At 41.8% G+C, this 23,681-nt stretch overlaps 1 protein-coding gene across 6 annotated transcripts in view; it reads right to left on the reverse strand.

The window, feature by feature from the left end:
- Positions 1-4,296: 4,296 nt before the first annotated feature.
- Positions 4,297-23,681, reverse strand: part of SYCP2L (synaptonemal complex protein 2 like) — a 29,027-nt gene continuing 9,642 nt past the window's right edge. For 5 of the 6 annotated variants that reach the window (XM_064705281.1, XM_064705279.1, XM_064705283.1 and 2 more), the window contains exons 15-36: positions 23,423-23,571; positions 22,574-22,634; positions 20,172-20,290; positions 19,723-19,795; positions 19,522-19,567; positions 18,858-18,903; positions 17,868-17,956; positions 16,297-16,345; positions 15,117-15,172; positions 14,438-14,492; positions 13,725-13,881; positions 12,594-12,643; positions 11,870-11,963; positions 11,346-11,437; positions 11,124-11,187; positions 9,404-9,535; positions 8,560-8,684; positions 7,974-8,068; positions 6,574-6,673; positions 6,436-6,494; positions 5,896-5,965; positions 4,297-4,723 (exon numbers count right to left, since the gene is read on the reverse strand). In XM_064705281.1, the coding sequence (XP_064561351.1) occupies positions 4,667-4,723; positions 5,896-5,965; positions 6,436-6,494; positions 6,574-6,673; positions 7,974-8,068; positions 8,560-8,684; positions 9,404-9,535; positions 11,124-11,187; positions 11,346-11,437; positions 11,870-11,963; positions 12,594-12,643; positions 13,725-13,881; positions 14,438-14,492; positions 15,117-15,172; positions 16,297-16,345; positions 17,868-17,956; positions 18,858-18,903; positions 19,522-19,567; positions 19,723-19,795; positions 20,172-20,290; positions 22,574-22,634; positions 23,423-23,571 (1,838 nt within the window). In that variant the 3' untranslated portion in view covers positions 4,297-4,666. The remainder of the gene's footprint in view (positions 4,724-5,895; positions 5,966-6,435; positions 6,495-6,573; positions 6,674-7,973; positions 8,069-8,559; positions 8,685-9,403; positions 9,536-11,123; positions 11,188-11,345; positions 11,438-11,869; positions 11,964-12,593; positions 12,644-13,724; positions 13,882-14,437; positions 14,493-15,116; positions 15,173-16,296; positions 16,346-17,867; positions 17,957-18,857; positions 18,904-19,521; positions 19,568-19,722; positions 19,796-20,171; positions 20,291-22,573; positions 22,635-23,422; positions 23,572-23,681) is intronic. The other variant, XM_064705280.1, reaches the window with a different exon arrangement.

Below are 23,681 nucleotides of genomic sequence, written 5' to 3' on the forward strand. Positions count from 1 at the left end.
GACTGTCTCCAGTTCTCCTCAAGGCATCAAATTGGGGTGGTAACTGGTTACTTGAGACTGCTTTTATTCTCCAGCTTTTTCAGAAGCATTTTAGGGCATTCACAACAGATTCAAAAACAATCTCCATAACTTGATACAATACCTTTACTGGTATTAGTGTAAAGCTTCCATACAGTTTTTTTGGCCCTCTACCTATAAAAATGTGGGCTTTTCAACAAAGGTAAAATTGAAGTAGAGAACTCGTTTGTTCAAAGCTTGTACTTGCCCATCAAGACCTCATTTGATGATCAGAGTGTTTTCACTTGGAACATGATGGCTGAAAACAGGAGAGAGACAATAGAGAAATCAAAATCTCAAAAATAAAACTCAGGATCTCAAAAATAAAATTTCTTTCAGATTGAAAATACACAATAGCTCTCCGCTGTTGCTAGAAACATGTCTATTTTCCAGTGCATTTCTCTCTTAGAGTTCTACTGCCTGCAGAAGCAGGACCTGTCCCCGTGTGCTCCAGCTAACCTCAGCATGCCTTACCAATAGCAGGGTGGGCAGTTCCTGGCCCAGGGTAAACACACACAACTCCTCTACCCATTTCCAGCCACAGAGGATGTCCTTTTTTCTGGCTTTACGCAGCCTTGACACGAATTAGCTGTGGCCTTTGGATGGGCCACAGCACTGGCACAGAATGTGCAGGTAAACAAGCACTTGGCATAGCATCATCCCCCAAAAGAGATGTAGCATAAATAGCAGGGGTTATAGTCAGTTTAATATTAAACCCTATTTAGAGCTTAAAATGCATAAAGAAATTGTCCATAATCAGAACTTTTCTATTTCCCATTTCTTTTTCTGGGTATTGATGCATAGTTTTTGCACCTCAGCACCTACATCTTTGTTATTCTGGTTCAGAAGTGTCAAGGTGTCACAGACATATTTTATGAAAAATCCTTTTGCCAGGATTTTTTCACCTGAGAAGCTGAGAGGCCTCAGAAACAAAACGTAAACAATAACTATCTGCTGCTGTGGTATTCCACAGGTGCATCTTCAATTGGTCTCATGTGAATTGTTGCTACTCGGTGACCAATCACAGGTCAGTCACAAGACCATACTGGGCCTCAGGCCCCTCACCAACAACCTCAGCCCTTTTCCCTGGCAATCAAAACTCACCATTCCAGGTTCCTGATGGCAGATTGCTGGAGCCACTTGGCACTGTCAAAGTAGCCGGAGTTGGCACTGGTGCCACCTTGGGTCTGGGAGGCATCCTGTGCCATGCGGAATTTCAGCAGCCAGCCCTTATTTCATTATTTTCCTTTCCTTGCTAGCCTTCTGATGAAATCCTTTCTTCTATTATTTTAGTATAGTTTTAGTATTTAATTTTCTTTCAATGTAATATATATCATAAAATAATCAATCAGCCCTCTGAAACATGGAGTTAAGATTTTCATCTCTTCCCTCATCCTGGGACCCCTGCGAACACCACCACATCAAAGCAACTGAACAGGTTGAAAATTGAGCTATATATATCTGCACTGAAAGGAAGAAATAAAAGAAATATCTGGATTAATAGCACTTTAAAAAGCATGAATTGGGAAGGGCAAAGGAAACCTGCCAAGGTCAGCTACCTACCTTTCAAAAGGTAATTTCAGGATAACCCAATTACACATCTGTTTCAGAAACCAAATGGACTTCAGACCATCAGGAGGTTTAAGGTCAAACATATTTAATTGACCCAGCAGTGCAGGAAGTGGTATGAGATGGGCTGTCCAAAGTCAGAACATGTCATTTCTATCCCAGATGTGGTCTCCAAACACTTCTACTGCCTACAGATGGAAAGAGCATTAGTAAAGTCCAGAGTTTTCACCTTAGGCAGTTCACAGGTTATCAAGCTGGAACACATTGAGCCTCTCAAATGCTGAAGAGTTTCATATGAAGGGATAAATGAGTGCAGGGGTAGAAGGTATTTAAGTAACGTGACATCCCTTTCTACTCTCCTATAACCATCATTAAAACACCCTTTTGGGGCTCAGACTTTTCCAATAAAAGAGCTAAAACCAAATGTAAAGTGCATACAGATACATTATGGCAATTTTTACTAAGTAAGGAACACTGATTTTTCCATCATCCATGCCCTCTGAAGTGCTCAACACTCACTTTCCAAGCTTTATGTGGAGATGCAACAGTAAGAGATACAGAAATGCACTCTAAGTTATCTAGCAAAGATACTTGATGAAAAGTATTCCTAACTTTTTCCAGTTAGAGGAGACACCAAAAGAGCCTTCTGCCAACACACATGAAGGGTGAGGAAATGTAGCAAAACAAGCGTTTCAGCACATCTACTTCACAGTGCTGACAAAGCTTAAAAGCTTAGCAGCTTGAACTTAAGAGAGCGATGAATCCATCCAAAACACCAGATTAAAAAAAATAGAAAAAAAAAAATCAAGCATTACTGTCATAGTTTGGAAAAAACCCACACCTTAAATCAGAGAGAGACATCCCATCGCATCCTTTTCCAATTTCAAACCTTCCCTCTGGGCAGCAAACTGCTTGGAGATGTAGATGAAGGAGCCTAAATAGGCCAACACCCATCCCAAAGGAGGTGATGTGCCCAGAGGGTGTGAGTTCTCAGCGCTGTTTCTGTGGCTTTGCCGAATTCAGTGTGAGGAACAACCCGTGCAGGCAGCTCATCTCGATTCTTAGGTCTGCTTCACATCAAGCACCTTGTTAGCCCAGGTTGCATCATCATTTTGGGCCGAGTGGTGGGGAATAAAAGCAAGGAATATAGGCATTTATGTGGGAATTACTGGAAGGCTTACCTTGAAACTGAGGAGTGGGAGCCACACAGCACAAGGGATCCCTTTACATTCACCAGTGTGAGCTCTGGATCACAATAAGAAGCAGCAGGGCAGGTCAAGCCTTATCACACTCCTACAGCCAGGACCTCAGGTTACTACTGAAGTAGTGAAAGCCCCAAATTCAGGACCTGGCTCATTGAAGCAGTAAGATAGTGATGGGATCAGATTATTCAGGCTGATATCTTAAAGCCTGTTTTGGTTAATGACACTGCTGGGGCCATCAGAGTATATAGTGGGACCGGAGCCTGCTGAAAACTCTGTTGCCAAGATGCAAAACTAGTTTTACCAGACTCAAACACAGCTGCTCACAGAGGTTACAGCTTCATCTCCCAAAAGTCATGGTTCAGCTTCAGCTGAGTGCTTTGAGATGCTAGAATCAAACAGCGGCTGCAAGGACACTTGCAGAGTAGCAGGAGGATGCAGTGTAGCCAGGTCACTAGGGCCAGCCCTCAAAGAAACAAGCAGAAGCCAGTGGTTGTAAAACCAGCACTTAAGCCCTTCACGTTAGGAATAGCAGGGGTAGACCAGTAGATCTGAACCTTTGGAAAGGGCAGAGTTGAAGAGGTCTTTTCTTTTAAACCACCCCAGGGAAAAAGCACCCAGTGCCTCTTGATGTGGATGATAAAACTTCAGCTCATGCCAAGCCTAGTTAGGACTACTTAAGATAAAGAAATAAGCATAAAATGGTAACGCAATGGCAACAGCAGCTTCTTGCCATTCTCTGTGCTGGTGCTACCCTGTGTGACCTTCTCGAGTAGGAACAGCATCAGCCCTACTTCAGTTATGAAACAAACTCTTGGGCTTTTGTAACAAAGGTACATTTCGTGCAGGGGAGGATTCCCTCAACTCTAACCCATACAGCAATCTGAGGTTGGTTCTCTAAGTTAAGGAGATAGAAACCCAAAGCCTGGAAATCTGCCATGTTCCCACAAATTCATTAAGGTGCACTAGTACTAATGCTGTTTTTGCAGGAATACATTCTCTTGTGAAGAACAACTATATTCTGGGGAACTCTGTCACATTCTGTCACAGCAGAGGGCAATATTAATAAGCATGGATTATCTGCTGCTTACTTTCCAGAGACCTCTGATGTTATTTTGTCCAATCCTAGCATTGTTCACTGTATTCTAAACTCTCCTTGGAGCCTAAAGTCACTAGTGGCAAAAAAATTTCTCCTGCTTCACTTCCCATTTTCTGTTCAGTTCTCTGAATTTCTTGCCCCCTGCAGTCTCCCGTTTGCCCACACATCTGGACAATAGATCCCTCTCTGCTTTCAGCTCTGCAATCCAGAACTGAGTGGCAATGGTGTCAAGCCAGCAGCTCCCACACTTATGCGCGCACTATACCTACCACATCCTGCACAAGGTAGACAGAACTCCAGAGTACCTTCCCAGACACTCAGAGTGCATCAATTTGAAGGAAAGAGTGAGACTGTTATTCTAGGCAAACAACTTTTTACTTTGAATCAATTGTTAAGTGCTTTTTCGCTTGATAAAGGTGTTATCAGAACAAAGTAAGGCAATATATCCATCAATTTGATGGCTATATCATTATCTTTAGTTCATCTTTAAAAATTCTTTGATATATAAAGGACCCAACCTTGCAATTTTCAGAAAAACTTGTTATCAACACAGGGGTCACAACTGCACCACTTAGCACTATATATTCTTTTTAGGCCAAAAAAATGGCTTAACATAATGCTTTTTCCTCCTCTTTTTTCTTCTCATTTAAAATAGACTAGACTCCTTCACAGAACCATCTTCTCTGTGCTGCACACAAAGTGCTCAAATGCCATGAGCAATAATGAGTTCAGGGGTTTGCTAGTCAGAAGGAACAATGAACACGTTTTCTTCTTCCTTCTTTGGTGAGAGTTCATACTGCAGGGAAGAAAAAAAAGAAAAAGGTAAGACAAAACATCACAAAAATTTATACAAACGTTGAAACTGTTCAAGATAAGAAATTGCAAAGATCCTGGAAGCACATTTAGATTCAGCTCTTAATTCTTAAGCATCTATCCTGGAACAAGTGCTGGAGGATGAGCAGCTCCCATGACACAAGTGCTCTTTTCTCAGCCCTGTTGCTCTTTCGGTGTCCTTATTCAGGAACACCTGTGTCCCTCAGCAACTCAACACTCATAATGGAAAATTTTCACTTTAGAAAGGCCCAGGATTCCAACTTTAACTGCTAAAATATACAAGCTCTTGATTTTCATCATCTTTTCTAAAATCCCAGGCTCAGTCCTGTGACCACAGGCACAGTTGTTCCTTCAACACAAGGAGCTTTCTCAGCCCTGTGAAGTGCAGGCATGTGGCATCCCACACATGGCAGTAATCCATCAATCTTACTGCAGAAAAGCTAAACTCCCAAAGCCATCAGATCAGCACATAGATCTGGAACAACAGCAGTAGCAAAAATACACGTCCATGTGATGGGGTGAATCAGATGGAAACTAATCATTGTACCAAAGTTTGCAAAGTATTTGTCTTAATTTACAAACTAAAACAAAGGCATAAAATAGTGATTAGACTCTGGAGAGCTTAAGAACTTCAACAGAATATTTAACCAGGATGTGAGTTAAATTAAAAAAATGGTTTTAAAAAAATCAGACTTGAATACATCAAGGCTAGAAGTTACCAGACCTAAAGAGCAGATAAGAGAACGCATGCAAGGTGCTGTTAGACTGCAGAGCCCTTAGCCACAGGTTGTCATGGATGTATAACTCCAAGGGCAAATGCATTGAGGGTCACAAACTACACAGAAACTGCCCCAGAGTGTGAGTCCAGGAGAAACATCACTTCCTGATGTCCCTTGTCTTTATCTTCTCCCCCAGGAAAGTACTATGTGACCTCTTCCCCTTATCAAACATTTCTTTCCCAATGGTTTCCATGCATCAGGATCAGAGGCCACATAAACAACAAGCCCCACAAATTAGCCAACCAAAGGCTTCCCCTCCCAGGATTTCAGCTTCATTTTGTCACTTTTGACACCAATCAGCCAGGCCAGAGCTCAGTCCCCCATCCATAGGGAGCTGCTTTTGCATCACACATACCGTTGTATTCTGCACAGTGTCGGTAAAATTCTTTGTTGTTTCACCCAGGGCTGAGTCAACTGATTCAATTCTGAAAGAAAAATGATCTTAGCTGGTTTTTCATGAAGCACTTACTGGTGGAGTTCGAACAGATATATTTACCACCAAAAATAAACCTGAGAATGGTAGGTTTTTGCTCAGCATTTATGCCAACAGTGTCTTTTATACAGAAAATGTTCACCTCCTCTGACCCCTAGACAGAGTCATGTTGAGAGTGTGCATTGCACATTATCCCAGATCCTGGTACAGCTCTCCTAAGCAAGGTTCCTCTCCCACACAACTTCCCATACAGTGTTCCCTCATTACACTCTAATCCCAATTGAAAACCCTCACAAGGCTGCAAAAGCTCCATCAGTGGACACCAAGTGTAGTGGTGTTCACCAAGTGAAGATGCCATACTAGGTTTAGAATCCTTTCCCATCTATCAGCAAGGGTACCACCAGTGCCCTCTATGACCATCAGAGGACTTGTGAGCATGCAGGACAGCCGGCAGAGATGTACCTTTCCTTCTGCTGGTTGTAGAACGTATTCAGTTTGAGCAGCTGCGCGTTCCAGAAATCCTAAAAAGACCGCAAAGAAACCCCCTGTTACCTGGGAAGAGGCACCTCTTTGGGCTGGCACACAAGAAGCTGTACACACCAGTGCTTCCTTCTCCATAGCTGCCAGAATTTGAGTATCCTTCTCAAGGCTGGCAAGCTCTTCAATAACAATCTTCCGGAAGGTGTCAAATTTATTCAGCCTAGTGATGGAAAGCAGAAACAATTTTGCCACTTTAATGTGCAGTCACACAAGGTGGACAACAACCCCTTCAACACCAGAGCTACCTTGAGGCAGAGGAAAATTTCACTGCTGAGCTACATGGGGCAGATTTGTTCTCAGATATGTCACAGAGCATGTGAATAGCTGCACCAAAGGCACACTGCAGATAAATACGGCTCAATAGCCTGTCCCCAAACAGCAGCCAGGCACAGAGGACTGGGGCAGAGCACACACATGAATTCCCAGTGCAATACTTGCACTGCATGCTCTCCCAGCCTCCAGGGAGTTCAGCAGAGATTTCCTGTGCTGAAGACCTCTTTAAGGTCCCTTTAAACCCAAGCCATTCTATGATTCTATAGAGGCTCTATGGAGACTCTTCTTGCCTTAGGTTTGATATGTACAGGATGCCAGCAATTTCTAAACCTTAAGAAAGGTTGTGGTCGCAACATCCTTATTGACTTGGGTTTGCCACCATTCCCAGCTGCATTGAGGTAGGAAAACTTTGGCACAGCCTTGCATCCACTATCCTGTGATCCTGGTTAGATCCAAGTTACTTACTTGGCAACCAAGCATTGAAGTATCTCACTGCCATTTACTCTTATCTTCCACCACAAAACATCCCTTTTTTTTTTTTTTTGGAACTCCAACTTCTCCATGTACCTTAATGACAGCAAATTCTGCTCATAGAGGTCCCATTGATACCAGGGATTTTTGACTTTAAAGGTTACTATTATTTCATACTACATTTGATCTAAATCCTAAAAAGTGAATGTGCAATAGATACAGAGGCCTGACACACTTACAAGTACAGTATAGGATGTAAGTATCTCACTTATAGCAAATTCATAAATATTATAATTGATTTTTTTATCTAGCTCCAATCTAAGAAATTCAGGATCTGAGAAATTCCTTTTCTTCTCCTCCACTTCATTAAGCAAGTCACAACCTGGCTTCTTTCTTAAAATATTTAGAAATAGAAGTTACTAAGTTGATGACAAACAGAAGACAGTTCACAGACCACTCCAACTGTTTGTAACTCAAGCTAGTTTTGCATGAATTAACCCATCCTCTCCTCCTACAGGAAAATTAGAATTAATCCCAGGAGTTATACATCTGAAACTCTTCTTGTGTAAAAGAAAGAAAAAAAAAAAAAGAGAGACACACAAGTTATTTTGCCATACAAGCCATAAGCACAATATCCAGCTCTCAGTTTGGCTTTCCCTATCAACCAAAATTGACACAAAATTGAAGCTGTTTTCAGCCAGCACCAGACCACTTACCTGCACATATGTATCTGGTTCAGCAGGGCAGACAAGTTCTTCTCTGAAGATCTCAAGGCATCCTTTGTGTTGATCTCAATCCTTTTGTACCGGGACTAGCCACAGGATGCACAGTTAGGGATAGGCAATGGCCCTAGTCAAAACCTAGAAGTCTAGCTTGCAAAACCTTTCCGTGGAAAACATGTTCCTCTGCAGGAACTTGCCATTCATCTTTGCAGAAACCGTCTTAAATCAAATTTAATCTGCAGTGAGATGACACACATCAGTGCTGCAGATATCCTCTGATTTAATTCACTCACAGTAGTTACACCAAGAAGCCTCAATGTAACCTATGTGGCTTCAGGACAGTGTTGTGCTAGAAAAAATCTAATTTAAATTTTCTTTATGTCTTCCCTGTAACACTACTCAGAATATACAAGTTCTGTAGAATACTTCTAAGAGCTCCAGACTAACAGACACTGCCACTAAAGCCCTACTCCTGAACACAAACTAAAGATGGGATATTTGCACCAACTCTCCCTGAGATAAAGAGGTAATTTCACATAATATGATCAATTGCCACACATGTTGAAAGAGCTCACATTACCCAGAACAATTTCTTCAGTTGACCAACAAAGCTTTCAAAGGCAAAAATCACTCCTGAATCACTCAAGTCTTCGTGGAGCATCTTGGAAAAAACCACATCATCTTGGCTATCATCCATTTTCTGACCTGGGAGGAAGCACATGCCCAGTTAGCATTATGTTGGAAGAATTGCTGGAATATAAATCTTCCTGCTACTGAAGAGATTGTCATTCATGTGTGCAACAGCTTCTGTTAGGCAGCTGGAATTTGGGGCTTGTTCTTCTAGAGCTCACAAGCAGGAGGGAAACTGGCTCAATCAATCCCCAGGCAAATACTTGTTAGAGAGCAGCAGGGAAGGATAGGCACAATAGAGCAACACAAAGAGCTATCTACAGAGACTGAGGTAAATGAACAGAATGAAGGCAGAAAATAGGCCACCACTTCTTCTGTCTTCTACTTATGCATTGCAGGGAAAGCCTGATCCTCTTGTGCTCAGAGTTAGCAGTATTTTGCAGTTACTTCATCCATTATCTGCATGCTTTTTTCCCAGCTCCTGTGTTTGATGGTTTTTTAAAACTCTGGAAAATCATACTCAGAGTAGAAAGTGTGGATGTCATGGAGCAGCTGACCAAGTGAACCCCAAATTTCCTCATTCACACCTCTACATACACAGTATACACTGCCACTGGCAGTGCTGCAATATCTTCTGATAGTTTTCGCTTTGGGATTTTGGAGAAGGTGACCTCTCTACAAATGCATGGCTTCAAGCTTCTGTGTGACTACGATTTCTACCCAAAAAAAAAAACAAAAAAAAAAGGCTGAAAGCATTTAAGCACTTCACCTTAAGTACCAGTTAAGGATTTTACCTTTCTGGATCTCCACTTCGTCTTCTACTGAATCAGAAATTTTCTTTGGTGTATGGTTAATCTCAGAGGGCAAGTGATTTTTCTCCAAACTAGAAAATTTAGGCTTTTTTATGATAGTTCCACTCAGTATATCTAGAAAAAGAATAAAAGAGGCTTCAGAAGAGATCTGTCCTTTTGCATGAGGTACATGACAGTGCCTGCTCAAGGAAAAACCACCGCTGGAATTACCAATGCTTCAGAAAAGGAGGTAGCCTCACTTTATGGTCTGGCATCACACAAGACAGGATAAGACTTCACCTGCAAGCATCTTCCCTAGCAAAAGCAGGGAACTAGCCTGCCTGGTGTTACACAGGTATTTGGAAAGTTTCCATGTCTCCAACCTAAAGATTAAGAAATTTCCTTTCTTGGCCTAGTGCTATTCTAATCATCAAAACCCTCTGATGTCCAGCTTCTTCCCAATCCCCTTTCCAACCCAAGTTCTCAAACTGCTTATGAAGAAAATTTTTGAAAATAAAATTGAATCAATCCAAACAATCCAAATCAAAGCTGCAGGGGATTTACAGCCTCTACTTTAGGGAAAATTTGCTAAAACCCAAAAAAACAAACTATACCCCCATCCTTTTGTCTCACTTTTTCTGAACTCAGTAAATTGTCTGACAAATCATCTCCCTGGAGTCTCCATAGAGCAGAATGGAAGCTGGTGGGGCCCAGAACAAGGGAGTCAGACCAAGAGAAGCACCATGGAGTAGATTTAAGGTTCACAGAGAGAGTCCAAATGCAATCAGAAACCACACCTGAAATTTCTGAGCATAACCCTGCTTGTGCCTTTGCATGGAAACAACTCCTCTCCAACTGTAAGGCTGTACAACAAATAGTGACAAAATGAAGTCCTCAGCATCTATCTTTTCCCTCAAATTAAACAGATGTGCTATTTCAGTGAGGGCATATTCAAAAAATGCTGGACAGGTAAAAGATACATTGGGAACACAAACAGAGCCAGCTCATGAGAAAAGGGACGCTTTTGTCCAAGACTGAAACTTCAGTGACTCACTCCATAGTCACATCAGTAACTCAGACTCCTAGAACTACATCAGCACTGAGAATTGTTAGGATGGAAACAACCCCATTGCTGCTTGACTTGAAGTTCAGTTGTTTCCAACCACAAAGAGACTGTGCTGTACTTTTGAGTTAGTTTATGAAAGTTCAGTTTCATTTTTAAAAAAAAGATCCTGATATGCCACTAACCTATAAAAAAAGCTTATTACAGCAGTAATAAGCATTATTCAAGTCTCCATTTAACAAATGCTTATAGCAATGGTTTACATCCATGTTCTTAGATATAAAAAACTCAAAACTCAGCAACTTGAAGAGATGCTTGTTTTGTTTAAACTGAAGTTGCAGTTCACTTCTGAAACATTACAAATTATCTTGTGTGTCTCTTGGGTCATTAGCTCTACACTACTAGTCCCCCCTATAATCAAAGACAGGTTTTAAGAGTTTGCAATGAATTCAGGAATGTATGTAAAAGCATCTTACCACAGTCTGTGATGACATTCAAAACAGAGAAACAGAATTACAGAATTTAGCAAAAAAAAAAAAAAAAAAAAAGCAATCTCAAAAAAGTCAGGGTTATTTTATCTTCGAAAGAAAATAACAGCTTTGGCACCACCTCTTTCTGCTTTTACCCAACTCTTCCCCCCTGTTATCAACAGCAACAAACCTGAGTCCTTCCGCTTGTTACTTTCTTCCTCTCTTGATAATTTTGCAGGTGTACTATGAAACTTCTAAGGAGAGAAAGGAAACAAAATAAGAAGGTGCCCACCCTGCAGACAAGCTGCCAGGGTCTAGTCTAGTTATGGGAAGCAAAGGGACACAATCACTGGTTTCTGGCAGAGGTAGCCTGAGAGCACGCTGGGAGGAAGCAGAGCACTGCATTCTGCACCTGTGTGGCTTTTTCCACATCACTGGAAGGGCTCCGGGCAGACACACCAAGTAGCAGTGGACTCCCTCCAAGATCATCTGAGAGTGTTTCATCTGTGTGAGACAGTAATAAATGACACAGGCAACAAAGTTTGAATCCTGTATTGGCTGGAAATCACAACTTAATGACAGAAAATAAAACCCAAGCCCTCCATCCTCTCATTTATCTAGTCACACAGGGAAGAGGTGGTGGCTCAGACTCAGTCCAAAGGCTATTTTCTTCGTGGTTGTCAGTTCATTCCTTCATCTCTCAATGGCATCAGCTTATCTTCTCCTTGTACAAGAGACTGTATACACAGACAGTATCTACCCCTCATAGCCATCACAAAGAAATATCAGAAGGCAAATATTTATGGGAAGAATGTGAAGAAAAAGTGGCAAAATCAAAAAGAAAAACCCACCACCAAAAGAACTCATCCAAAAAAGTACAGACCCACACATATCAAAACCCTTCTAATGCACTGAAGAATATTAAAATAAAAATACCAGCAAGATTCACTGTGGGTAAATCATCTTCCTTGGAGCTCAATGAGTTTTTCTTTAGCATCTCCTTTTGAGCTCTTTGCCTTGGTTCTCCCTCCTAAAACAAAACAAAGTCTAAGCCTTATTTAAACATTACTACAGCAGTTGAGGTTGGGGTGCTGTTTTGGAGGAAGAGTTTTGGATGAATGGTTTGTTTTTTAAATACACTAAGAGTGGATACATACATTAAATATGCCTAACATACTGATGGCTCTATCCAGCATCAAAGGAGACCTGTGCCCTGAAGCTAAATGCATGCAAGAATTCTCCCTTTAGGCATTGGAGATGTATATTTGATGATGTTTTTGATAAGCAGAATAGAAGCATTGTAGTCAAGAAAGAAAGTTTTCCAGGGGAAAATAAAAGCTTTTAGTGTGACTACTAGTTCTGGGGATTTTTTCCCAGACTGCCTGTATTTCAAATATGTGTATACAAATATACATACACACACGCATATATATATTTGATATGCAGCATTTAACGGTTGTTTCTATGAGGTTTACCGTGTTTTCCTAAGATCTCCTCCATTAGACCAGTAGAGTCTCAACAGCACTTAGCAGACAAATCTCTCCATCAGAACATTTGAAAATTAAAATAGCACCAGTTTATTTAATTCTCACTCACTGGTACACATTTTACATCCTTAATGTTTTTAAATCTGAGGCACTAAAGCATGACACCTTCTTACCTTCTTTGACTCATAGTCACTGCCACTGCTTGCAGAAGACACTGGAAGCACTGCAAGAAGAAAAGCTTCCCTGGTTACTGGCAATGTAAAGGGTGTACTTTATGCAGTTAACTGAGTTAGTCACAATGCAAACCTTTTCAGTTTTGGTTTTCTAGCCCTTTACAAGATAAAACTTCACAACACTTACATTAAATTTCAATAAAACACCTTTCTCTAACAAAGACAGATGCAACGATGCAAACATATACAACTCACTGCATCCAGAGCAGTCAAAAAAGTAAAAAAAAAAAAAAAAGAAAGGCTCAGCATCTTGTCTGACAGTCCCCAAGTCCCAGGCAAGACTTGTAGGTTGACACTGCAGTGACAACAACTGCCCTGGAAACCCAGTATAAAGAACAATTTGAAGCTCAACTTTCTTTTGCTTTTTAATCCCTGGAGAATCCAACAGCTACCTGAGCAAGCATCATTTCTCCAGGAGTGGGAGAGAAACATTCCATCTCATTCAGGACAATTTGGTTTCCATTTGGGGGTCACAGCGGCACACAGCCCTGGAGCACGGCTGCAGGGGAGGTCTGCTGCTGGTCAGGCCCAAACAGAGAATACTATCAGAGAGAATCACATCTGACACTTAGAGGATGATTGGCTAATTACTGCATAAACAGGGGAGCAGAATGCCCTGGTCTGCAAATTGTGAGGATTTTCAAGGTTTACTTGCCAAGTCAGTGATGTTTCTGGGGAGGTGAGGAAGGGAAAGCTGCAGGGAGGAGGCATGGTAGCTTCAGAGAGATCCTCCTCCTAGTGCAGTCAAGAGCACCAACACAGCCACCAGCTGAGGGGCCATGGGCTCTTCAGCACCATCACAGAGAGTGCTGAACCCACACAGTTTGTTTAGGTGCCAAATGTCCACCTGGACATTTGAACCCCAATTTGGGAAGGAGACAGGAGCCCAGTTCAAGCACAAAAGTTTACAATGCCTCTCCTCCATAGGGTACCCCATGCTGCTGGCCTCAAGGCTGCTCTCTCCCACTCAGGAAAGCCAGGATTTGGCCAAAGTCTCCTTTTCAAACCATCACCAGCATTTACTTTTCTGCAGCACAGTACATCATGCATAGCTAAGTGTCAGAAGCTTACCTTTTAATTTACTTCTCACCCTGGGTCTTTTTCGGGTATAGTCAACAGATTTTGGCACTGGCTGTATCTGAGAGTCAAGGATCCAGCTTTTCTCACTCTTATCAGGGCTTGTATTTTCATTGTTACTTTCAGAGAAAAGGTGTTTCCTGTAGCTGGACTAAAGACACAGTTAAGTCCTTCTCACTCAGAAGCACCTCAGCCATCCCATTTCAGCTGCTACTAAGTTATCCCATTTCTTCCTCCCCACAACACAACGTAGAAAACTGTGAAATCTGCCAAAACAGCCACAGCTGGCTGTTGAAACAGCTGCATAAAAACACCAAGAGGCAGATGCTTGACTTTTGCCAGCATGGGGTTTTTACAGTACCCTCCTTCCTTGTCTCTCCCTCTCTCCTGTGCCTAAAAGAGGAGCACTCTTGCAAGGAGAAAAGGCTCAGTGTGTCTGAGCTGCATCCAGTGGCACATCGGGGGGAGCAGGTAACAGACAATTCACTAGCTGGTCTGGCAGTGATGGTGCATCCTGATCACTGCTTTCAAAATGACAGACAGAGTATTTAAAGGCTGTCAGAATCACATTTCTCCAACTATGCACTGGGTAGGCCTTAAACTTCAGCTTCTTTGTGGGTGGAACAGATTCGTACAGGTAGAAATACACAGCATTCAAATAGGCAACAATCAAAGGCTCTGGGGATGCAAAAGCATAGACAACCTACCCGCCTTCTCTCAAGAGTGCTTGATTCCTTGCTCTTGCTTCTGGTTTCATAGGTCCTGCCAAGTAACACAAAGACCCAGATTAGAGTAGCAAGCACAGCAATAACACACCACAGCACTGTGGAATGGGCACAGGCAAACAGAGGGGGCAGAAGGCCCCTCAAGAGCTCAGCAGAAGAACCAAACTGTTAAAGAGCATACAGTAGCCACATTTTTTCTTTGCCTGGATTTTGAAAGTAGCAATTTAAGGATATCTAGAAATCAGCATATTTTAAAACAAAAGTTAATCTGCATACATAGAGGTGGCGAGTTCCTGGAAGCTTGCTATGACTGGAAGGCAGCTGAAGCAAGGCAGGGAGTTTAAGCATTTTTCAAAAATTAAATCAGTCATTTTTGCACATGGTCAGAAAAGGATGATGTTTAAGAGTTAAAATCATATTATTGTCAAAGTTGACAGTAGTGTTTAGTCTCTCCAGTAACCTTTATATTCTCAGGTACTAATTAAAATATTGGTATCAATAACATCCACAGATAGTGTGGTAGCTAAGGAAGGAACTACTGTATTGGAAAAAAAAAAATCACACAGCCTTTTGGATCCTAACTTCAAAGATCTTAACCAAAGCTATGAACCCTTATTCACATAGTGAAAGGTTCATAAACACTGAATGTATAATACTGTACCTCTGACTTTGTGAAGAAGTTTTCTGGGCAAGAATCTTTCCTTTGGCTTCAGCAACCTGAAAGCAGAAGTTGTCTTAGAGCCCAGTTACCCCATAAAATACTCTATATATTGAAAACAGATCAGAATTCAGAAAGAAAATGGATTACCTTCCTGCTCAGAAATGTCATTTTTTAATGGAATAGGATTTGTTGAATGAAACAATGTCTTAAATTATAATAGACAAACAGCTGAGCCTTTGACAGAGTTCCTTTCTCTTTTCCTTGGTTTATGAATAATGCTCATTTGAAGCATCAACATCACAAGACATGCCATTTAAATCAATAGCAGCGCTGGCAGCAGCACTGTAAGCACGGTGCAGGGCCCCTGGACAGCCCTGGGACCAGGGCTGGGTTGCATGGAGCAGGGATTTATGCTGACACCCAGTGGCAGTAGCTAGGATCGGGCCATGTCCAGTTTATAATAGAGAAATTTGGGGTGCTCCATTCAGTACCCATTGCCTCACAGTTAGCAGCATCAGTGACAGCTCCCACATCAGGGAAGAGGCTGAAAGCCAAAAGGTTTGTCCAGCACAGCCACCTTGATGGAATCTGTCAGGAGCCAGTTCACAGCTTCCTGGGAAAGCCCACACTGGGTAAAGTTTCAAAGCAGCCAGTGTGATTCATTCTTATTCCCCCCTCCCTTTTTTTTTTTTTTTTTTTTTTTTTTTTTTTTTTGAGAGCCTGCAAATGTAAGTCAAGCAGAATTCTCAACAAAAGTTTTGCGAGGACTGAGTTTTAACCAGGGGTTCCCAGCTCGCAAAGCACAGCTTTAAGGGGATTTCAGTCTCTTCCAGTTAGCCTAGGAGGACGAAGTGAATGCTCAGCAATCTGCTTTTGGTATTCAGTAAAGCAGAGGTTGGCCTTCAATCACAGAGACATCCCACAGCCCCCATGAAGCAGCAGCTCAAATGCCTGTTGGTGTTATCTTGCATTATCCACCACAAACCTCACATAGTGATGAGCATTCTTGCCACTCAAAAAAAATCCATTTCCACCACACAAAGAAAACAAAAATCTCAGATTCCCAGTTGTGTGTCTTGCTATAACAGCATGTTCATCCTTACAGCATTTCTGCAGTAAAGGATGTCCCCTGCTTCAAGTTACTAAACCATCAGGTGCTGAGTTTCTGTCTCAAGTTTACCTTTTCACGACTTGAGGAGTCTGAGTTTTCAAAGTCATAGACTTCCTTCCTGCAAGACAACATAAATATGGCAGTGATGTACAATAGTGAAGAATCACCCCATAGAATTCCATTAAGAGCAGGGAAGTGATAATGTGGTTTCTTTCTGAGCCCGTCTCCTCAGATACCTTCTATACCTAAAAATACTGTTTTCTAAGCTTCTAAAAAATACTTGCTCCTTTTCTACTTAGTGTTTTTGCTGTCTGTCTTGATTCTCACTTTTTCAAATAGTAACTGTTCTAAGAAATATTCAGAACTTAGAAATTAACCTATCCCTGTTTATGTAGAGGATATTTTGTTCACACATCACCCATAGTAGTACATGGTAGGAAGAAGTAATGAGTGGAAATATAACATCAGAAGCATTTTAAAAACTCCTTCTCATTATCTTTTGAAAATTCTAGTATTTAATATTTGTTCTCTGATCTCTTCTCTGTGTACACCTAGATCTTGTTTTCACACCCTCCAACATTTAAACTTAACTGTAGTTTTATAGCTCTCTCCAAATCGGAACTATTTCAAAAAAAATACTATAACAATTGCTAAATATACAGTACATCTTCTTTTTACTAGTAAAAGAATGGGAGGACTAAAGAGCTGAGATCCTTGCCAAAGCTTCCCGAAGGAAGGAAACACTCATTTCAAGATGAAACACTAGAGGGAGCAACATGACCGAGCTAAGTTCCTCACCCCTAACTTCCGCACTGCTGCTCCTGTTTTAAAACCGGTATTTGCTTCATCAAATTGTCTTAAAATACACAAAACAAAAAACTTACAAAGCCCTGCATCTAGTTTTCCTATTCTGACCTACAGTCAGTCAAAAATTATCTAAGCACTTGGGGTTTTGGGAGGTTTTTTGAGCGGAGAGACTGCGGGCTGAAGGAGGACTCCCATGGAAGCCCCAGAACAGGAGCAGAGATCCTCACACACAGCTCATTTGCCCTCCTGCTCAGCAGCAGTCATTAACTTGAACACAACACTTGGCAGAGTGTAGGAGGAGGGTTCAACAAGGCAGACTTTTAGTGCTACAGGTTGCACAGAGCCCCCAAAACCTCAAGTGCTTCTTCCTGCAGTGCCCCCAGCCTCAAATGCAAACAGACAGACGTGAGGGGGCAAGGGAAAGGGACATCTTGAAAGAGGAGCCATCCTGAAACCCTAGGAAACATGATATCAAGGAACTGGCACAACATTACTTAAATATTTGTGAAAGAAGGTAGTGTTCAGAACTCAGCTCACTGGAGGATTATGGTTGGGCAAGTAAAAAGCCAACATGCCATGACATAGTATCACAGGAGTAGAGGGCATTTTTAGCAGGCTAGGGTTAGTTTTTGAGATCTTTATCACTTTGGGGACCCAAAGGGTCCTACAGAGACAAGTTTTGACCCTTCATAGCCTCATTTTGTTTTTCTACCTGCTCTAGGTACAGTCAGGCCACCCCCCATGGGGACACTCTTCCTCCCTGAGTGCTAGAAAAGGTCTAAAATGATTTGGTACACCAGTCCCTGCATGGGCACAGGGCTTGTGTGTCATACCTGCCTTCAGCCCTCTTCTTGGCCAAACTCGATCTCCTGTTTCTCTTTTTGCTGGTAACGTCCCTTGGAAAAGGAGAGAGTTGCAGGATCTGAAACAACAGTACCCAAAGTCATGTTCTGGTTCTAGAGCCTGCCAAAAGCAGAGAAAAGGTGTGCTAGGAAACTTCCCTCCTTCCTCTACAAAGATTTTCTAGGTCAACTGTTGCCTGTGGTACTTTCCTGCCACAAAGTATGAGATTCACAGAGCTGAAACTGGGGGGGTCAGGAGGGTGAGGGGAGAGAAAGTTGCTCAAAATCTTTGGATTCACTGTAGAGTGGGCAAGTGCTGCAAAACCGAACTGACAGTAAAAAATATTAAAAAAAAAAAATTTGGAACTAGCACCTGGAAATGTAAACCCAAGAACAAGTCTAAAATGTGATTTCTTATATAAGTACCCAAACTCAAAAATACTGCTTTGAGAATTTAATTTTTCTCACATAGTGCACTTACTTACTTGTTTTAATACATGGACATACCAATAGAACTTTCCAAGTGCAACTACAAATGACTCTCAGTTACTTGGAAATTTACCCAAGCTGCAAGCTCCTGCATAGGAGAGTCATTAGAGCCCAGATACAAAACTGAATAAACACATCCGTAGATTTCCAAGGCTTGTCTCCATTTAGGAAGCAAAAATTCCCTCTTGTGGAGGGTGTGCAAGACTTGTGACATGCAAGAATGTCCCACGCACCCCTGCACTCCTGGACACAGGCACTGCACATCGCTTTGGGGCTGTGGATGTGCTGAATAAACTCCAGTGAGCTTGAATCACTTGGCTGGGCCCCTCTAGGATGAGGTTGGCAGTTGTGCCTCTGCAGCTCACTCCTGGTGCCAAATGGCACAGCACATCAGGTGTGGCACTCTGGGGGCTCAGGACACTGCTCAAAGGCATGGCTGGGTCAACCCATCCCAGCTTTCTTCTCTCAGGGGGACCCCCAAGGCACACATACCTTTGGTATCTGCTCATCCATGGGTTCTTCTTCTAGGGGCTTCTCACTGGGAACAAGAGAACATGTAAAGGAGCTGCTCATCTAAAGACCAAAATGTTTGTGAAGTACTAAGTGGGGGGGAAAAAACCCCAAACTTGGACCAATTAGCACCAAAGCAACAGTTTAATGTATAGGGAAGAAAGGTAATCAATAGCTCTACAGAAGTCCAGCTCCTTAACTACAAGAAATTCTGTCCTGCAAAGGTCTGGGATAAAAATGTGAATTCAAGCCAAGGTGAATTCAAATTCACATCATTTTTTCACTAAGTCATGGTGCCCATAAGGAACAATCCACACTGGGCAAGCTCAGGTTTCACAGCTGAGGTTTAACAGTCTGTAAATCAGCTGCGGGCTCACCTTGCATTTGGACTAAGTCCACGATGAGAAAAAAGTCACACCAAAGCAGCAATCTAGTAAACAAACTGTTCAGCAACTCCAAAGCATTGTAACTCCAGGCAAACAGCCTTGATGTCCAGGTGGCAAAACAGAATCTTCAATGTAATCATGGATGGAATAACCTCAAAGTTACGTGCATTAAAACCACAGGGGGAAAAAAACCCAAACACACACACAAAAAAGAGCCATAAAAAACTCACTTTGGAACTTTCTGTCAGCGAAACACTCACCTAGGCTTAGCTTTCATCCCTGAAGATGGAGTTTTGGAGTTTTTTTCTGAAGAAAGCAAGGAAACTATAGTTTTACCCTCTGAATCTACTATGAAACTTTATTTTTTGCTGTAAGACCCACAAAATCATAGCCTTCAGCATGTCACCTGGGTGACATTTAATTGGGTCAGACTTAAGGTACTGAAGGGAGCCATGCCTGACCTTGGTTAGCATCTTCCAGGTCAGTCTGCTGGCTCACTGTAACCATGGCAACACCAGAATTGACCATTTTCTGCTTGGAGACATGAAACCATGAACAAAACATGCATATGATCAATAAAGAAGTGGGGGTTTCAGTGGTAGCATGTGGCAAGAGCTGCATGGCAGGCCTGCCATTGCCCACACATAAAAACCTTTTAAGCTGCATATAGGTGATATTATGGGTTTCTCACTAAAAGCATCCTCTGTCCTCTTACAAGAGGAAGCAATTTTTTTTCTTTTTTTTTTTTTTAAAAATGCCAAAATTGCAGCTCTGGAGATAAGTATTTGAGTTGAATAGACACAAACCAGTTTTCTTTAAAAGAAGGTTTGAGTCACACCTGTAAAAAAAAGCAGACTGGAAGAAGGGAAAAGGGGAACAAGGACTGTTCCATCATACACCACACACTTACTGCTACAGTCCCTGTTAGCTGCTGTCTGTGCTGAGAGGCTGAGTTGTCTTTTTGAGTCTCCACATTTTCAGAGTTTGAAGGATCTTTGCTCTTCTGTGTGTTAGAGGGCACAGGGGTTTCTGCAGAAAAGCAACCAGGGGGAGAATACCATTGCAGCAATTGAACACACTCACTGCCCTTTCTTTCCATTCCCACACATGCATGCATAAATTGCAGCAGTACAACCTTCTAGCCACATCTTAAACTCACATTTAACAGAACAAACCCAAGTGTCTTCAAAGTACCCAGTGAAGAATTGCAAGGCTAAATAAAAAACAGGCTCATCAATACTGGATGAATGTATGCAAGTTTATCATCTTGCTCTTTATATTGCTACATTGGCTCCTAAGCTCTGGAGGACATGGAACAAGCCTTTGTGTCTGACTAAAGTAGGGGGATCTTCCACCATCTATGCTTTCCTCCACTGAATCTCTATCAGGTACTGCAAAATTTGTTTCACTGCAGACTAACTACCTTCCACCCTTTATCCTCCTTGACTGCTTCAAGTAGCAGCACCCACCTTGCACTTCTCTGTGCTCCATGGTGGGCACTGATAAAAGAACTCCTAGCTCATCTGCATCTCCACAAGCTGGAGGACTTCCATTCTAGCTTTTTATAGGCTGTAACTGGAGGAAAATGGGAAGGACTACTGAAGAAGTTACTGCCCCAGACATTTAGAGGTGGAAGTGGCTCTTTCAAGTATGGAGAAATCTGAAATGCACAGGAACTTAGAAGAAATTAAAAAATTAAAATTTCTTTTTAATATTCTAACAGAAAGAATGTGACAGCTATCCTAAGAGCTCTTCAAATTTCACTTGTTTACAAGACAGTGGGTGATAGCAGTAGGAAGAGCTGTGATTTCACACCCTTAGAAGACATGGAAATATCTGTCAAGTTACACTAAGAAAGGATCTGCACAAAATGTAATCACTCTAAAACCTGAAATACAACCAGTTTTGGAGCAAGAGCAAATCCCAGCCTTCAAAGTTAAAAGATCACCATACAGAAAAAAAAAAAAAAACAAACACACCTTCCAAAAAATTTGATACCAAAGTTGAGCTAAGGAAGCTTTTCCCTGTTTAACACCAATTTTGACCATACACACCTCCTGCTTTTTTGCTATAAGCAGCTTTTCCTTAAGGCTGTGACCTACAGTTTGTGGGGATTTACAGAAGAATTTCGTGAGAAGGAAAGAAAGGAGTTACTCTCTCTTTTTCTTGGGAAGTGCTGCGCTTAGACCTTCCTTTGGGTCAGACAGAAATCTGTACTTCAGGCTCCAAGTTACCTCAACAACTCCTGAATTTAGAACATAATAAAACTCTGTCAAATTATCCTGGAAGAGGGTGCCTTGCAGAAGATTCTCACTAGCAGCAGCACAGGAACACCACCATTTGATGATGGAAAGCTTAATGTGCCCAGTTCAAGGAAACACAAAGCATTGGCTGTAGGGTGGTGAGAATATGGAAATAAATGCTATTCCAGGTGCAGCTAAGGGCCTGTTCTGCCTTAAGGCAGCTACTTTTGTAGCTGGGGCACACACAGGTACAGCCCTGCAGCACAAGGTATTTACAGCAGCAGGTCACCTCCTGCAGAGGAGCTGGGCTGTTGCTCACCTCTACCCACAAATAGAGATTGCAGCACTTCTGCTCCCCCAGCTGTTCTTCCAGGACAGCTCCAGGCACCTCCAAGGCATCATCCACTGCACTTGGGGACAGGGGACTGGAGCACATCATGCACTGAACATCACCTTGTTCAGAAAAACCAGAAGTTGCCTCCCTGCAGGAAGCTTCAGTGGAGGCTGCCCCCCCATGTGCACTGTACAGAGGAGAGCTTGTTGAGTGCCAAGGTGCAAGCACTGGCCCATCAGAGAACCTGTGCTTTCAGGAGGCCAGAGGCCACCCCATGGCATGGCCAAACCAGAAACCAGGCATCAGGCAGGCCAGAGGGGAGGACAGGAGGGTGCATCCCACCACACCTGCAGATGGAGAATCATTTCTGCACACCAGGGGTCAGCCAGCCGCTGAAATGTGCCTTGGCAGACCACCTGCCAGCACACAGATCCTGCCTCCATCAGCATTCCCTGCTCGTGCAACCCCAGCAGCGCATGGCCATGGTGCCCACCCCTCGCTCCCTGGGCTAGGGGGACTCAGCAGCTGCCACAAGCAGAGCTACCAAGCTAACAAGGCAGGAACAGAACAAGACTGAGCTTGGGCGTGGCTTTTGTTGTAGGGTTGATTTTGGTTTTTTTTCTTTTTCCTTATTTTAAGTGAAGGTAACTGTAAGCTGTGGACAACAAGTGAAAATGATAATATGAAAACAGATATTTAGATTTAAAGAAAAAACACCAAAAAAAAAAAAATCACCTGCTTCATTCTGCATGGCTTCCTTCCCAGAATGGACAATCTCGTCTTCAGACTCAAATATCTGTTGGTATGAAATAATCTCATGTGAAAGTGGTCTTACAAAGGGTAGTCTTGATCTAGTAAAGTCAGCTACTTAACACAAAACTAACAGCTGCTAATTGCCAGCAACAAATCAGTGGATACTGATTGAGTTGATCATGTGGAAAGATCGTAGCTCCTTTAAGGGCAAATGACAGCCACTATATTATGCTTATTTACTGTCATGTAAGCTTTTCTGCAAACATCACAGACTGTGAATGAATTACAAATCAAAAATTAACTATATTAACACTTGGGGGAAAAAAGAAAAAAAATCACACCAATTTATGTTTTGACATTAGCTAATGAAAAACCTTGAGGTTTAAAAGTAGTATTCTTTGTCTTGAACTCCTGTCTACAAAGTCAGTTGTATTTTTCAACACAATTCCAGGTTTTTGTGTAACAATTTGCTCATCCTGTGCAATGTAACACTTAAATATAAAAGCATGTCCATACTTAAGTTATGTAATTAAATGCCATAGGCTTTGTTTTCTACTTCAGAAATTCAGGAAAAGTTATAACACAAGGAATTAATTAAAAAATAACTTTAACCTGCCAGCTTTTAAACCATAAGTTTGAATATCTTGAAACTTCTTTCCTAAAACATCTAATTTCTCTATGTAGAGTATCATAATTGCACAGTGGGAAGGCAAATATATAGTAAAGAGACACAGAGCAAATAAAGAAACCACAAAACACAAATCCCACAATCCTGAATGGTTTTGTCCAGTGTAAAATATAGTTAAGAAAAAAAAAAACATTAGAACTTACCATCAGTTTTTCATCTCCCAGGACTTTTCTAAGTACAGCTAATATTTCAAGCTCATCACTGAAAACCAGTTTGAATTTTATTGCTTCTGTTTTGTTAATAGCGGTGGGTATCTTCATAAAAATTCTAACAATCTTTTTTCTATCCTTCTCTGCATTAAAAAAAACCAAAACAAACAATCAATTACATTTATTTTAGATCAAGACATTTTTCTGTTAATCCCAAGATGTCTGAGTAATTGTTTGGGATTTTAAAAACAGC

Source organism: Zonotrichia leucophrys, chromosome 2 (genome assembly GCF_028769735.1).
Source record: "Zonotrichia leucophrys gambelii isolate GWCS_2022_RI chromosome 2, RI_Zleu_2.0, whole genome shotgun sequence".
NCBI lineage: Eukaryota > Metazoa > Chordata > Aves > Passeriformes > Passerellidae > Zonotrichia > Zonotrichia leucophrys.